At 40.8% G+C, this 14,123-nt stretch overlaps 1 protein-coding gene across 1 annotated transcript in view; it reads left to right on the top strand.

The window, feature by feature from the left end:
• Positions 1-649: 649 nt before the first annotated feature.
• Positions 650-14,123, top strand: part of mtcl3 (MTCL family member 3) — a 73,137-nt gene continuing 59,663 nt past the window's right edge. The window contains exons 1-4 of the mRNA XM_078542135.1: positions 650-728; positions 6,945-7,769; positions 8,098-8,322; positions 8,509-8,667. Of these exons, the coding sequence (XP_078398261.1) occupies positions 7,047-7,769; positions 8,098-8,322; positions 8,509-8,667 (1,107 nt within the window). The 5' untranslated portion in view covers positions 650-728; positions 6,945-7,046. The remainder of the gene's footprint in view (positions 729-6,944; positions 7,770-8,097; positions 8,323-8,508; positions 8,668-14,123) is intronic.

A 14,123-nucleotide genomic window follows, 5' to 3' on the forward strand; every position in this document is an offset into this window, starting at 1 on the left:
TGCTCAGTCATTGAGTATATTCAAGACTAAGATTAATAAATCTTTGTGCACTAAGTGAATCAAGGGAAATGTAAATAGGGCGGGAAATCGAGGTATAAGTTCAGCCATGAACTTATTAAATGGCACTGCGGGCTTTAGGGGGCGCATGTCCTGCTCGTTGCTATTTCTTATGTTAGATATTGTAGTAGTATAGAAACCTGCTGCTGAAAGCCTACAATGCTACCATGCTTAAGGGAGCGGCTGACACGATGAACCCAAGAAGATACTTGCGGAAGGGACGAATTTGTAACACTAATAACATCAAATGCAAATAATACCTAAAGCTTTGAAGTGCACTTTTGTGCCACTTGCCCTGTTGAAGTAAATATAGAAATAAATCTGCCTTTACATTGGGGAAGTGTTCTTTTAAAGCACACAACTAAAGATGTACAGTATCAGACAAGGGAAAGTGAAGTGGGTGGGGAAACAAAGACATTTTCCTGCGTTATACATTCCGAGTCACTTCCTGCAAGGTCGCAGTAAATGTCGGGATCACCAGTGGTTTCGCTGATCCAAAGTGGCGTAAATAGGACCGCCTCTTGGAGCAAGTAGTCAGTCAGTGAGAAGTCCCTCCCTCTCCAAATAGCTTATCTGTCTATCAGGGCAGAGTACTGGCAGGGGGGACGCAAGTAAAGCAGCAAGCCGAACTCAACCAGGGGTAGGTTTCCGAGCAACACTAACCGAACACGGTGAGTCCCTTCTTCCTAAGACCTTCCGCTTGCCAAGCCAGGAGGCTCGTTTATTAGACTCAATGGTGCATCTTCGCAAAGAGACGAAAAAAAAAAGCATCTTCAGATTTTGCCAATAAAACTTCTACTGCCCTTTGACTGTTCCTATAGATTTATTGCCGTTACTCAATGAAAAATCACTTGTTCTTTTTCCATGACTGAATTCTCCACTAATATTACTGGTTAATTTATCCACGGTCGGTTTTTAATAGCTTTAATATCTCGTCTTTTGCGGGCTCTCCTGGGTGTTGAAATTTGGCTGCCACAGCACTTTGCACAATAGCGGCTGCAGAGACGTCGCTTTATGTCTCTTGTTACAGTCGGACGCCGAAGAAAGAAAATCATTCCCGCTGCTTTAGGAAAGGGGGAGGGGAGAGTTAGGAAATTTTCCAGCTGATATTTTTCATTGTTAAAATTGTATCAGCAGGAAGAGTTCAAATATTCACGTAATCTAGGGTTTACTTTCTATTACACTCAGTATCTAAATATTCGACCCTGTATCTCCGCCCACCCAGCCGCACCCTTGTTCAGAGCCCTGAGACAAGATGGTTACGAGTTCATTTCATGTGACAATTGTGTCCCCAACAACAATGTCACAATTTATGAAAACGGTTCCAGAGAAAATTGGTAACCTCTTTTGTATCTTGAGAACGTCAAGATATTCCATGTCATTTAGACTATAACGTCCGAAATTTCCATTCCCCATCCTTCGGTAATATCGCTGTTGGGAATATTTGAGATCTCTGAAGCATCTTTATTTAAAAAAGAAATCCGTACTGGCCAATGACTTAAGTAAGTGGATCACCAGACAGACTAGCTTAGTAAGGACTTATCTTTACAGCTGAAGAGCCATATTTTCTGATACACTTATATGGGGATATCCAATGGAGGTTGCTTTTGTGCCACAGCTGTTTTAACAAGCTGACAGGAATGGGTCTCTTGCAGGGTGTCGGATCTATACAGCAAGGACAGTGCATGTAGAGGTGGTCCATGAGCAGGAAAGGAAGAATATTGACTGGTATATGAGTTAGGAAGAACAGCAGCCCAACAGAGAGACAATGGATGTCACTAAGATTAGGGACATTAACTTAATAGTGAGATTTATTATTTGTGTTTTTTTTTGAATGTGTGGAAACTGATCACCTCTGCCCACAAGAATGCATCCCACTTAGCCAGAACTAAGGGCCTTATGCAGGTTGGCTGAGGCAAAGATTTAGGGAACTCAAAAGTATGTATCAGAATGCTGCTGAATTTGGCCATGCAGGTGACTAGCACAGAGCATTGGTAAGATTCTTTTGCTGCCAATCATATATCACTCCTCATTAGGACATTGGCTTGTAAAGTTCTGGAACTCTGGGAAGAATCCCAGCCTTCAATGACTGTCCTACCAATTCCAATTAGTGAGCGAGACTGGTTAGTCAGTCACCAATAGTACCTTAGAGTACTATGGATCTACCTGGCTTAGATAACAGGCTGGCTGGTCCACCACAATGGTTGACTTGGTTCCAGCCTTTTGTTACAGCTTGCTGTTCTGGAGATACCTAAACTGCAAAGAAAATAGCCTACACTTCTCCCATCCCAAGACAGATAGTCATTAGCTGGTTATTGAAGAAATGATAAACATCAATTTGAGCTCTCAAGAAACAGACAATAGTTGCTAAGAATTTCTTCTGAGCAGCATTGTGAGCAGCACATCCTGAGTGTGCATTACTGCTATCCCTTTGAGCAGATATCATGCTCCATTAAATGATGGCTCTGCCAGTTGGAAGTATGAAGCTTTAGCATCTACCTGTCTCTTTTCAACACAAGGATGGTAAGTATAAATTTCTGGATATATGGCACATATTTTCATACCTGGCCACCAGTTGATGTCTGACAATAATTTTAATCCCAAGTTTGAGTTTCATCATGAACTGTATGATAGATGTCCACTTCCAGCATGGTGGAAGGACCTTTGCAGAATACCCTCTGACATTCCTGAAATTTGAAATTTGTAATTTATTCAATTATGAGTAGCAAAAAAGATAGATATTAGATAATGCTACCATTTACCTCGTTAACTTTAATAGAAGTCAGTATATGGAGAACTGTCGTAATTGCATAGAATTTTTAAGTGTGATTAATCATTTTTTTCGTGATCCTATAAACATAATCACAAACTTCAGAAATACTGAAACAATTCGACAAGTCAGACTGGATAATACAATGAAACACCCTGTTGGCACCCAAACTTGATATTTTTTGTTTTATATATATTCAAACAGGGAGGGAATTTAGTGTAGTTTCAAGATTCAAAATTTATAACTATTCAGGTTTTATTAGTTGTGCCGACCCTTGGAAAAAATAATTTACAATTCTTTCTTGGGCACAAGGACAAGGAAGGAGAAACATATAGTGAAATACACATAAATGCAATCCTCTTGCAAGTAAATTTCTTTCAATGATCTGATGCAAGCAAATTATTTTTAAGCCTCAACTTTGCTCCATATGTGATTCATAAAGTGATACTGTTCATCGCAGATACCATGCAAGATTAGATTTCTGTGGCATAACTCCTTGAATAAATTGATTTCTTACTTTACACAACAGAAAACTTCACCAACCCTGCATTCCCTGCGGGGAGCTGTGCTGAAAGGAATTTGGCCCGAGATGGGGCTACAACAATGTTTTGCTGATTCTCTGAACCATAACCCCTTTGAGCATGCCTTTGCACTAGAAGCATTGCATTTGTAAATTCACCTTATAAATTCTTCAATTACTTAAATTTCTACTTTGTTCACATACTTACAATAGCTAAGCTTCTTGCATGCCATCACTACAACACTGACTAGACATCTAAAATTCCTCAGTATTTTGGGACATCCTAAGCCATGAACATTGATACATAAACACAATTTTGTTTTTGCTATGTGGCAAGGTCAAGCAAAATCATTTAAATATTAAATTATATATGATTGGATTTTGTTGTTTTATAAACTCATTCACAACTTCAATTTTTCAAAATGTCTTCCTTGCTTTAATTTCCCCCCTTCTGGGTGGCTTGCATCTTCACTTAATCAAGATCTCAGGCACACTGTTCCTGATGATCACAGATGGTGCTCTTTACCCAGTTAATAGTAGTTGTATCTCAGTGGTCTGGGATGTTTTATTCAGCCCTATGTATGAGAGATTGTGTCATCTTCTAAGACTCCTCATACACAACTCAGTAGATATTAGCAATCCATTGTGTGTGGAATCACAGGAATAAGACTGTGATGTTTAGTATTGTTCTCCAGTGTATTGGTACATCAACATTGGATCCTCTCCAAGGTGGCAATTTTTATGGATTCTTCAGGAACAAATAGGTGCCAAATAACACTTATGTAAAGAGTTACTTAAAACACTGAAAGAATTGATGTTTTATCATTCAGGGATCTGTCTTGAGAAAAGATCATCATAGTTAACAGTTGTGAAATATTAATTATTACAATACAGAAGTAATGGAAGAAATGAAGTACCTTTCTAATGAAAAGGGGAATCTAGATGTAGAAGATGAAAATATGGCACAACAATTAAATAATTATTTTTACAAATGATGATGGAAGCGAGAATATAGGTGAAATAGGAGAGACTGTAGGAGAATTGTTACAGGTAAAAGAATCAGTTCTGAAAAAAAGGAGTCAAAATTGATAAGTCATGGTATCCTGATAGCATGCACTCCTCATTGTAAGTAGTTCATTCAGTCCTGATGGTGATATTCCTTGTTGGAGGATGTCAGAGAAGAGATAGCTGAGGGGCTGATAATTTTTCATTTCCCCTTTGATGTGTAAATGGTTCTGGAGGACTGGAGAATTGCATTAGTTCACTTCAAAAAAGGAAAGAATGATAAATTAGTTAGCCTAATAAAAGTTGGGCATAAACTCTTAGGCTAGAGATTCAAGATCAAATGAATGTGTTCTGAAATGAAAGGAACAATCAAGGTTAACCAGCATGGATTTGTTAATGATGTTTGACAAATTTAATGGAGTTTTTGATTGTATAGATAAGGTGAGCACAGTAGATGCAAAGTTTACAGAATATCAGAATGTATTTGCTAAGGTGGCTTACTGGACCTTGCTACAAAATTCAGGCATATGATATATGAGGAATTGAGCAGCATGGGCAGAAAGTTGGTTGATAAACATAAAAGAGTTCAGGTAAATGAGTGCTGCTTGGATTAAAGAAGGGCTGGAAGTGTTATATCAGAGAGGTCAGTGCTGGCTCCACTTTTGTTCTCAATTGATGATTTGGACTTGAGCATAGGAACAAAATATCAACACTTGCTGAAGACACAACGGCAGATGGTTTAATAAACAATGAAGAGAACTATAAGTATCTTCAGGAAGATATAGGCAAGTTGGCAGGATGGGCAGACTGGTGGCAGATGGGAGATGCATAAGGTAATACATTTTGAGAGGATAAACAAAGAATGAGTATATGCAACCAATGGAAAGACACTGAAAGGTATGGAGGAATGGAGATACTACAGGGGTGCCATACATAATTCTCAGAACATTGGAGAATGGGTAGATTAAAACAGAAAACTAGCCTTTATAAGCAGGCATATCGAGTACATGAGCAAAGCGGGTATTATCATTTTTCATACGGTGATGGTTAGATCACAGTTAGATTACTGTGTTCAGTATTGTCAAGTGGGACAAAAACAGCTAACCAGTTTTGGGGCAAAATTCCTAATAAAGCATGAACATAAGTTAATGCAGTGATTTTTAATCTTTGCAGAGAATTGCCTATATAGAAAATATCACTCACAGGGGAGCTGGTGGCATAGTGGTAAAGCCACTGGACTAGTAATCTAGGTTAATGCTCTGAGGATATGGTGGAATTTAAATTTAGTTAATAAATCTGGAATATGAAGATAGTCTCAGTAATGGTGACCATGAAACTATCATCAATTATCATGAAAACCCATCTGGTTCACAAATGTCCTTTAAGGAAGGAAATCTGCTGTCCTTACCTAGTCTGGCCTACATCTGACTTCAGACCCACAGCAATATGGTTGACTCTTAATTGCCCTCTGAAATGGCATAGCAAACCATTCAGTTCAAGGGTAATTAAGAATGGGCAACAAATGCTGGCTTTGCCAGTGCCACCCACATCCCAGGAAAGAATAAAGGAATAAGCTACTGCAACTATTGACACATTTGTAGCAACCCTCTACAAATATCAAAACATTAGTTGTAATTCATTCTAATATCAAACATTACAAGTCTGAAAATAGCAGCATACTCTTAGTGATCACTGGAAATACAGACACTCAAGGTGTCTCCCTGCAAATATTGATACACTCGTGGGGATCTGCTGATCTAACTTCCAAAGGACCCAAAATATAATAGTGCAATTATTGGAGAAAATGTTATTAGTATTTCCTGACATGAATACTGTGCTAACTAGTAAACAAATTTGATGGTGGATGGAAGAAATTTGATTACTTCGAGGATCCACCATCATGGTCCAGGGAGGAACTCCAGTTTGAAAATGCAAGTATAATTATTTTAACTCTATAATCTTGAGGTATGGAAATCTAAAGAGCAAATGGTGAAACGCAACTTCACCTAGTCATTAATTCCTGCAAGGTGTAATTGGGCATATAGGATATCGGTTTAACGTGGACTCCAGGCAATATGATCCTCTTCAATGATTTATGTCTACACAGACTTTGGTAAACTTTCAGAGATGAAAGATTTTTTTGCCTAGGTTTTCTTGAAACTTGATTCAATAAAGCCAACTTTTTATACTGATTGCATGTATTAACTTCTCCATAGATCTATACACCTATTATTTCGTAATTAAAAGTAATATTTTTAGCACCCTAAAACAATGACGAATTAATTGGGTTTCCACATTACTCCTACTTCAGTGCGCCTGCGAAACAGTGAAGATGGACGGTATAATGCCTCATGTATAAAACCCAAATGATTCCTTATGTCCTGCATTATGGTGCAGATTAAAAATCGCATATACATTACGAACGTAAACTATTCCGGAGATTTCCACCTGAGATTAGCTAAAGATAATCCAAATAACGTCCATTTAAGTTTCCCCCCCCCCTCCCCCCGCTTACATTTTCCTTTGAAACAGTTTGCAAGAAATGCAGCTACACATGATATTGTAAGCTTTCTTGTTATTTTGTAATTGCAGGGTTTGTTATAAATTGAAATTTTCTGCAGCCCGGAAGTGGATAACTCTCTAAGTGGTATGCATGGAGTTGACTGAGAATCGCCTTTAGATGACGATAGCACCATGAACCCAGCCAGTGGCGCTGCTGAAAACCGACAGCATTCTCACAATAAGAAACAGCAGCGAGCCTCTTCGCCGGCCAGGTTCCGGGATATTAACTCCAGACCCTCCATAAAGACTTCGTTCGGTGTCAGATCCAACACATTGAAGCAGGGTTACCACCCGAGCCGGCTTTCCAACCAGGGAGCTGCAAACGTCAAAGAGAAAGGGTACCGAGCCGGGGCTGCTGTCCGTCCTGTTGGTGCTGAAAAGGAGATCGCCGCGCCCGAGGGCCTCCGGAAGGTGGAGGCGGAAAGCTGCCATTTCGCCCAACGGAAGAACTCGGATTTGTCCCTCGCGAAGAACGGCCGGGCAGGGGTCACCCCCGAGAAAGCAGACGGTGCGGTAAAGGCACCGCGGGGTAAACAAGGCGAGCAGCAGCTGCCAGGAGGAGGGGGAGGAGGAGGAGGAGGAGGGGAGGCGGACGCCAGCTGGCAGCCAGCAGCGGCAGAGCTGGAAGGCGTCGGGAGCGGTAGCCGTGCCGGCCTTCAGAGTGAAAGCGCGGGCTCGGCGCCGCCGCCCAATGCTGCTATCATGCACATGAAAAATGCAGCGGCGCAGCCACCAGAGCCCGAGAGGGAGAGCGAGAGGGCGGCGGGCGGATCCAACATGGAGACAATGACAGAGCAAGAAAAGAGCCTGCAAGATGAGGTCGAGAAACTGCGCTCGGAAAACCTGGGCCTCAAGGTAGGGACGGCATCTGGCAGATTGCAGACAGAGGTTGGAGGAGGGGGATCTCTGCTGGGGGATGTTAATGGACAGAATGCAACAACACAACAGCAAAAATATCAAAACATCACAGCATTTGTGGGGAAGAGGCTTCATTCCCCCTGGGCCTGGAAGCTGCAATGCTCGCCCAAGACATGATGTTGACAATTTGCAATGTGGCCATTGTGTTGGGGAAACGCCTGCCGCAGATTTGGAAGAGTTTTTTTTTTGGGGCGGGGGATCTAGTTTTCGTTTCTTTTGTTTTGATTTTACTCCACATTTAAAAAAGAAATCTTTGTTTTGTCAGACCGAGATCGAGGAAATGCGAAACGAAATGGACGAAATGAGGGACAGTTTCTACGAGGAGGATGCCTGTCAGCTGCAGGACCTCCGGCGGGAACTGGAGCGGGCCAACAAGAACTGCCGGATCCTGCAATACCGTCTGCGGAAGACAGAGAGGAAAAGGATGAGATTCGCCCAAACCGGCGAGATGGACAACGAGCTCCTGAGAAGTCTGGAACAAGACCTCAAGGTCAACTTCGTTTCAATCTCTTACATGCCATGAGTTTCCTGAAGTTACCAAAGATAAAGAAAAATCTGCACCTTTTGATATAACGGACTTTTAAGTAATTTGCATCCATTTTAAAACAGTTATTTTTTTTTGTTTATTTTCTGTGATGGTGATGATGATGATATTTACCGTTGCCACCACTTACAGGTTGCCAAAGACGTGTCTGTCCGACTGCACCACGAATTGGAAAACGTAGAAGAAAAACGCACCAAAACAGAGGAAGAAAATGAAACCTTACGTCAGCAGTTAATAGAAGCTGAAATTACCAAACAAGCTTTACAAAATGAGCTGGACAAGATAAAAGAGGCAAGTACAGTAATGGTGACCATTCTTTCTCTATTATTGGGTCGTGAATCGAAGAAAACAGAATACAAGCTCAGAAATCATCTTTGATGATAGTGGCAGAACTTAACATATACAACATTTCTGTATTACTTTAAATGGGGTTAGACCCTATTGAAATTGCCAAACCATTGAGTTAAATGTTCACTCAGTAATATTGCCAACTGCAATTTATAGACTTATATGTGTCTTAAAATGTTTTTTGGAAGTGGAAGTTATGAGACCCTGATAAGCTTTCTTGTGTGGTTTCTTAGGCTTTTTTTTTTACAGTTTTCCAAAAAAAAGATGGATAGAAATTGGCCTTCTGCCCAAATGAAGTCAGTGGAGTGATTATCCCATGCACCTGGTCTTTGCTGATATGAGGCCAGTACCACATTTGGTACCAGGCCTTATCTGCACTGAACTGTGGTGGCAAGCAGACCACTGGAAGCAACTCATCAGTGCCAATAGCAGCAACTAAACAATTGCTCCCCTGTTGATGAGAACAAATTCAAGGTGGTAATGGCCTTAAGCCAGTTAACTTGTAGGTAAACATGTGTGTGTGTGTATATATATAAATACATATATACATACATACATCAGAGGGAGAAACTATAAAGCAGGCTATATCAATCTCATGAGTCAGGGAAGACTTCTGTGGGACAAGCATTTGCTTGTCTAGGGTTACCTGGCACAAAACAAATTCTTGTCCAATAGGCTGGTACATTTCAGAAAGATGGTGGGGGAGTGTAATTTTAACTTTTATGGCAGGGCAAAAAATGGGCAAAATCAAATCAGCTGTTTATGTAATACCCCGAAAATAGAAATTAAAATAGGTGAGGTATAAAATTCCTTATTGCCTATTTATCATCCAGTGATTTAAAAAAACTATCACCCCCAAGCTCTTATTTTGTTGACAGTCAAATCTTGCTAGGAACATTATTGATGTGTATTAGGGGAAACATAACTAAAACGAATTTTATTTAAGGACAACAAAGATAGTTTGTTTCTTTTAGCTATACCATGGCAACAATGTCAGAAATAAAAAAATAAATCTCTGGAGTATGAACAAGGAGTGATTGGTGCAGGGTGCACTCTTAAGTGCTCAGGGATTATGGAAGGACTCCTTTACATTGGTAGATATTGTGGCCTTGTTCTCTATGGCTACTTGGATGAGAACCAAACTGTTGCCTGATGGATGAATTTTCCTAGGAAATATTTCCTTTTTAAAAAAAATTGTCTGTTGATGATCATAAAGAATTCCAAATCATGTTGTGCCTCATGCTATTAACCAGAGAAATATATGATTCTAGCTGGACGTAAATAATATAGGCTGTCTCTAGATGCCATTTATCATTCATTTGCATTTTCACTGACTTCCCACTGCTTTCTCTCACTTATGTGAGATTCTTTTGCATTTTAGCTATATTTCTTTGTTTTTATATGTATCTGGAGTATCTATCGTTAGCTCAGTTTTTCTGCAACTTTCTTCATCTGTTCATGTTTGCATGTATTTGTCTCACTTTTTCGTTTCTGGTCACTCTTAATGGGAATTTTAACCTGAAAATATGAGTGGTTTTGGGAGTAGGTGGGTGTTTAAAAAAAGCTCAAATTGATGGTGTGTTGGGAAGCTGGCAGCAACATACTGACTTCCGCCTTTAACATCACGTTTTTGTAATCCCGTGCCCACAAATTCATCTCAGTGTGAGTGAATCCATGTTTGCCTAGGCAAATAATTATTTGGATCATATAACTGATGAGCCCAGTCAAAAGGAGCGCGCATTTAGCTTTGTGGCTCTGTTTGGCTTCCCACAGATCCAGGGAATCATCAACTGCATGCATAAATCTGCACAACCTTAAGAAAATTTAAGCAAATACTCAACATCTAACATTGTGCTAAACACTCATGTGCATACCATTGTGCAGCTAGAATTCTTTACTTTTTCTTCCTCTATTACTCCTATATGGTGCAACTTCTGTGGCTTCAGTAGCAATAAAAGCTGGCTACTCATAGCCCTCCTTTATGACCATCTGGGGTGCATCAGATCATCTGGACTTTTCATCAACCCTAAGAGCATCAACTTTATCAGCGGCTGCAACAAGACAATGCACAAATGTACATGCTTTTGTTCTCCACCAGTCAAGCCTCCCTGAGCTCTTCACACCTCAAAGCAAAGTTAATGGCTGGCTCATTAGAGGCAAGGGATATCTATTGAAGATATGGCTGATGACACCTGTTAGGAGTACAGACATTGTAGTCCAGGAGAGTTACAGTAGAAGTTAGCTGACCATGACAGTGGTCATCACCAAATAAATGGGATGCTGAAGATATGATTTAAGGTAGCTGAGTAAATCTGGATGCGCCAGCCTGGGTATTGAGAATGCTAGTGTTGTGTTATGCCTCGCACAACGTAGTATAACAGTGAGGACTGGAGTTCTTGGAGGAAGAAGGTACTGAGTACATTGCTTTTTTAGAGTAGGAGGAAGAGCAACACAAAGAGAAATGTGATGGGCACCAGTATTGGAGCACATAAGTGTCAGTGATAACTGTGATTGCCTAATTGTGGCTGGTTTTAGGTAGATTGAAGCAGTGAATTCATCTGGCAGCTAAATGCTGAACCAACTTGGATCCCATCTCACAACACAAAGCAGTCCTGTAATCTACAAAGCATTCCTGTCAAGACACCCATTGTTCATCTTTAACTCTTTTCTTACCTCATCACAAGTGAGAAAACTACTTTCTAGTCGTCGTCTTCTTCTTTTGGCTTCTCCCATTTTACTTGGGGTTGCCAAAATGTTGGTTGATCATCTTCACCATCTCCTCCAGTCAGTCACCCAATCTTCTTCCCAGTCTCTCACCACTGCATCCTTTCATCTTAAGCCTTCCTCTCCTCCTACTTCCTGGAAGTCTTGTCTCCATCGCTCGCCTTACCATCTCCTCTCTTGGTTGCAACAGATTACCATATTATTTCAATCTCAATTTGGCTACTTTCTTTGATGCTTCCACAATCTTCACTGACCTCCTTATGTACTAGTTCCTGATCTTGTCTTTTCTTGTGTCTCCACACATCCATTTCAGCATCCACATCTCATTCATATCCAGTCATTTTTCCTCTTGTCTTGAAGTTGCCAAAGTTTCTGCACTATATTACAAGGCTGATCTCACAACTGTCTTATAGATTCTTCCTTTCAGTTTCAGTGGTAATTTTGCAAAACACAACACTCCACTGTGCTTCTTCCAATTACTCCAACCAGAGCTAATCCATTGCTGGATTTCCAATCCCATACTTCCGTCAGTGTCTCAAAGCCAGCAACCTTGGGACTGAAGCCATGCCGGATTTTGGATCTTTCCGGATTTCGGGTCAGTGGTTCAGACCATCAATGGTTTGGGGCAAGCTGGGATGGGTGGGATCAGGTATCGCTCAGAGCATGGGAATAAACTGGCACCGAAGCAGTGAAGGGGATAACTAGTCTGCTGCCAGACCATGCCAACGCTGTGCCTAGCCAAATTGTCCAGGTAAGTTTTTTTATTTTACTCAATTAAAATTGATGCATGGCACATTCTAAAAATGTCTGGTTTGCAGACAACTTCAAATTTTAGGCATTAGGATTGAGACACTGCACTGTACCTTATCAGGTTCCACTGCTTTGCCATTTTTCATTCCGTTCAGTGCTGCTCTGATTTCTTCCAGATTGATGCTAGTTGTCATTTCTTGATTTGCAGCTATCGCTTCTGTCTTTGTTCTTAGCCAGTTCATAAGCCAGTTAAAGTATTGATCCCACCTTGCGTTGATTTTACCCTCTTTCACTAAGGTTATGGCACCTGATTCCTTGATTGTATGTACATGTTCCACATCTTTGATAATCTATCTAGCAGCTGCTGAGATCTTTTTGTTCCTCTTTGGTATCCAGACTTTTATACATTTCTTCCATGGCCATGGATCTCTAGCAGTCATTTTCTTTGTTTTCCTTTTTGCCTTTTTGTACTGTTCTTTCCCTTCTTTGAACCCTGACTATTTCCACTTCTTTAACAGTTTCTTATATTTTTTTATTGTACTTTCTGTGTTTCCATTCCAGTACCAAGTTTCTTTTCCAGCCTTTCTCCTCCCTGATGATCTTTTACACACGTCTTCACCAGTCTTCCTAATCCAGTCTGCCAATGAGTTCCACCAGTCTTCCTAATTCAGCCTGCCAGTGAGCTCCGCCAGTCTTCCATGGTGTCAGTTATAACTTCTTCTATTTCTTCTGGCTATCTTCCCATCTGCTCTCTGAATTCCTCATTCACTTGTGGATCGTTGAGCTGCCACCACCAGATGTTCTGTCTACCTCTTGTCTTCTGCTGCCTTGTTTGCAGCTATGCCATCAGCAATGCATGTTGGGTAGCCAGTGCCTTGTTTGGGAAGACTTGGCAGTTCTTTGCTTCCTTTGATGTTCTTTGCTAACCATTATGCAGTCCAGCTGTGTTTCTCTGCCGCCACTGTTGTAGGTTATAAGATGTTTTCTGTGTTTTTGTTATCAGTTGTTTAGCATTACCAGTTGGTATGACATAGCAAACTTCAGGATCTTGGTGAAGAAGAGTCACACGGACTCGAAACGTTAATTCTTTTTCTCTCTGCACAGATGCTGCCAGACCTGCTGAGTTTTTTCAGCATTTGCTTTTCTTATTTCAGATTTCCAGCATCCTCAGTATTTTTCTTTTATTTATTCAATGTCTTGGCTCCTTCTTTATTGTTTCTCCAAAACCGTGTCCACCATGGATAACCTCGTATCCTGTCTTTCTCTCCCCACATGTCCATTTAGGTCACTGGTCACCACTATTCTGTCGCTGCCTGGTTTTGTTTGATTTGTATTATCCATCTGTTCCCAGAATTCTCCTTTTGCCTCTGTATCATACCTGATCTGTGGTGCACAACAATCAACTATGTTCTACATTTTGCCCCTGATTTCTAGCTTTTCTTTGATTCTGTCATTTTTTTTCCACTGCCAGCACCTTGTCCTTTATTTCCTTGCTTGGTACTGCTCCAACCCCATTTATTCTCCCATCCTTTCCATGGTAGTGACTTCCTGTCAGGCTATTTTGAGTTTGGTCATCTGTTCACCTTTCCTTCTGACTTTCTTCTGTAGCCATCCTTGTCCATTTCTCACAGAGTTTGGGCAGGGACCCTCTGAGTCACTTGCAAGGTATGTCCTGCCATGGGTGCCGTTCCCATTCATATGGACTATAACTTGGATTTGGTAGGTAGTTTTACAGCTGGCCTCACAACCCTCTGAGAGAAAAAAAATCTCTTCATCTCTGTCCTAAACGGGCAAATCCTAATTTCAAAACAGTGCTCCTTAGTTCACCCACATGAAGAGACATCCTTTCCACATCCACCTTGTCAGTACTGTTCAGGATCTTGCATACTTCAATCAAGCCACCTCTCACCCTTCTAAACTCCAGT

Source organism: Cetorhinus maximus, chromosome 5 (assembly GCF_964194155.1).
Source record: "Cetorhinus maximus chromosome 5, sCetMax3.hap1.1, whole genome shotgun sequence".
Taxonomy (NCBI): Eukaryota; Metazoa; Chordata; class Chondrichthyes; order Lamniformes; family Cetorhinidae; genus Cetorhinus; species Cetorhinus maximus.